This window comes from Calonectris borealis, chromosome 5 (assembly GCF_964195595.1).
Source record: "Calonectris borealis chromosome 5, bCalBor7.hap1.2, whole genome shotgun sequence".
Lineage (NCBI taxonomy): Eukaryota > Metazoa > Chordata > Aves > Procellariiformes > Procellariidae > Calonectris > Calonectris borealis.
In genome coordinates, this window is record NC_134316.1 from 10,461,193 (window position 1) to 10,463,909 (window position 2,717).

Below are 2,717 nucleotides of genomic sequence, written 5' to 3' on the forward strand. Positions count from 1 at the left end.
CCACGACGCAAGTACTTCCAGCATGAAAACAGATGCTAAATCACTGCAGAATTACTTAGATCATTTCACATTAATAATGTAACATGGGTGCGCAAGAGAAGACCTAAAGGACAGGGCTGGGAAGCGAGGGCAGCGGGGGAAGGAGAGAGATGGAGAGGTGGAAGGATTGCATTAAAAGGCCTCTGGAGTGTATACCTCTGCATCTTTTAAAGATCATATACCTGAAGTGAATATCACCAAAATAAAATAAAGGAGCGGGGAGGGGGGAAATTAAAATTCAGATGCTGCCTTTTTTTCCTGTTTTGTTGGGGGGGGGGGGGGGTGTTAAAAAAAAAAATAAAAATCACGCGCCTCAAACAACCAAGGACTTGACAAGGCCACAATGAAATTTGCGGATATGTCTGTACAAATCCCCAGACTGCGTGAACCGTCTCTCGCACCACTTGCACCCGTGGGGTTTCTCCCTGGTGTGCACCACCGCGTGGCGGCTGAGGTTGTGGGAATACTGGAAGCTCTTTCCGCACTGGCCGCAGGTGTAGGGCTTCTCCCCGGAGTGAGTCCTCTCATGCCTCTTTAACGTGTACATGCAAGAAAAAGTCTTTCCGCAGAGGGTGCAAGTGGGGACGGACCCGTCGGGGGACAGGCGGGTCCGGGAGCCGTCCTTGTCGCGAAAGTGAGAGCTCAGGTGCAGCTGAAGGATGTGCGGGCTCGGGAACACCTTGCTACAGAGGGGGCAAATGCAGATATGCCCGGGAGGCACGAGGACGCCCGAGGAGGAGATGTCCGACGAATCCATGTCGTCCTCGCTCTCGTCTCGCTCTTGATCTATATCCTCCTCTCGGGCATGAGAGCTGCCATTCCCCGCGAACATGTGTCCTAACCCTGTCACTAGGCTTTTGGCTGAATTCCCAAAATGCTGACTCTCCGGACTCCTGGCTTCGCCGTCCTCCTGATCTGACAGCAAGTCTTGTTCATCTTTAACAAGTGGCTCGGTACCCTGCTGCTGGCTGTCGGAAGCCAGCTGTCCAAAGACATAGGAGGGGTGTAAGGAATCTCTCCCCAGCACGGGCTTGAAAGACAAATCCAGCGCGCAGTCCACATCACTCGAAGCCAGGGGATGGTTAACAGACCTTTGGGACAAAGGTCCTGTGGAACTATTGACATTAGCCTTTGTTTTTCCAGCTGCTGCGGCACACGGTTCTGCCTCTGTCGGCACAGAGCTGACACTTATATGATCAGAGGACCAGGCGGGGTGACTGCTGACCTTTTCTTTGCCTGCCGCTCTCTCGTATTCTGCAACGCTGAATTTTTGTTTGTTTCCTGGGTCAAACTCGTGGACCAGGGGCACTCCGGCATCTAGAAAATGCTCCGCTTTCTCCAAACTAGCCGCCTCATCATTAATCTTCTCTTCCGAACATAATTCTTTATCTTTCAACTTGCCCTTGCAGACTTTCACAATGTCATACATGTGAAGGTAGCTAGCCGCAGCCAGCACATCTTCGACCGGGAGACTGTTGAATTCCAGCTTTCCCTCGTACATGAATTCGAGCAGCAGGCTGAAGGCAGGGGCTGTGACAATGTCACTGTTCAGATGCACAATATCCCTTTTGTCTAACTGGTCCCTGTAGAAAAGATGGAAGTACATACTGCAAGAGGCAAGAACGGCTCTGTGAGCTCTGAATTGAGCTTCTCCAACTAAAACAGTACAGTCACACAGGAAGCCCTGGTGACGCTGCTGACTCAGACACTGCAGCAACTGGCGGCTATGGTCTGGAAACTCCATTCTTCCTTCATAACCTGTTCAAAACAGGAAAAACTTGAATGCTACTGTAAACTAAAGCCTCCTAGCAGCTGTAACAAACAGATCGGCTTTTTGGTAACACAAGCCAAAGAAACAGCCTTGGAGATAACGTTTACTGTTAATTGTCTGTAATAGTTTTATTGGGGGGGGCGGCGCGGGGGGGGGGGGAGAGGGGGGGGAAGAGAAAAACCAACACAACATGCTTCTCATCCTTTCGCACCTGCTCCGAACAGGAAAAACTTGATTGTAAGTAAACAAAAGCTAGTAAAGCAGCAGCCCCTCCAACCTTTGTTTCTCCCACTAAGCACTTTAATAAAATTAAGAGGAGGAAAGCACATACACACACACAAAAAAAAAAAAAAGCATAAACTCCCAGGCTGCCCTCCCAGCAACGCTAACTCGGGGCATCTTTTAATAAAGCATATTATCCACGTCACGCACATACACACACGCACATTTAAACTTTATCCTCAGTCGTTATGCACCGAATCACAACAAAACAGACGCGGCTGGCGCCGGGGAAGCGGCGTTTTTGCAGGGAGGGAGCGGGGTGGGGGGACGGAGCGGGGCGGGGGGGTCGGGCGGGGAGAAGCGCCCCCAGCCCCAGCACCCGCATGCGGAAGGGGGGGATAAAGGGAAAAAGTTTCCCTTCAAGTTATTAACAGCCAAGGAGGAAAATAAGCGGCGTAAGGACAGAGAGAGGGCAGGGCTGAGGCTGCAGCCGGCTACCTGCCGCGGCCGGGCGCTTACCTTCCCGCGGGGCGCGGCGGAGCCGGCCGCGGGCGCGGAGCCGGGCGGGCAGGAGGGAGCGCGGGCGCGGGTGCGTGCGCGAGTGCGAGCGAGGCGCGGCGGGAGGGAGGGAGGGAGGGAGGGAGAGAGGCAGGCGGGAGGGAGGGAGGGAAGGAGGAGTGCTCGG

At 53.3% G+C, this 2,717-nt stretch overlaps 1 protein-coding gene across 1 annotated transcript; it reads right to left on the reverse strand.

Moving 5' to 3' along the window:
• Positions 1–258: 258 nt before the first annotated feature.
• Positions 259–2,505, reverse strand: ZBTB42 (zinc finger and BTB domain containing 42). Its single transcript, XM_075152479.1, has one exon. The coding sequence runs from the start codon at positions 1,781–1,783 to the stop codon at positions 353–355; it is 1,431 nt and encodes a 476-aa protein (XP_075008580.1). The 5' UTR covers positions 1,784–2,505; the 3' UTR covers positions 259–352.
• Between the last annotated feature and the right edge of the window lie 212 nt (positions 2,506–2,717).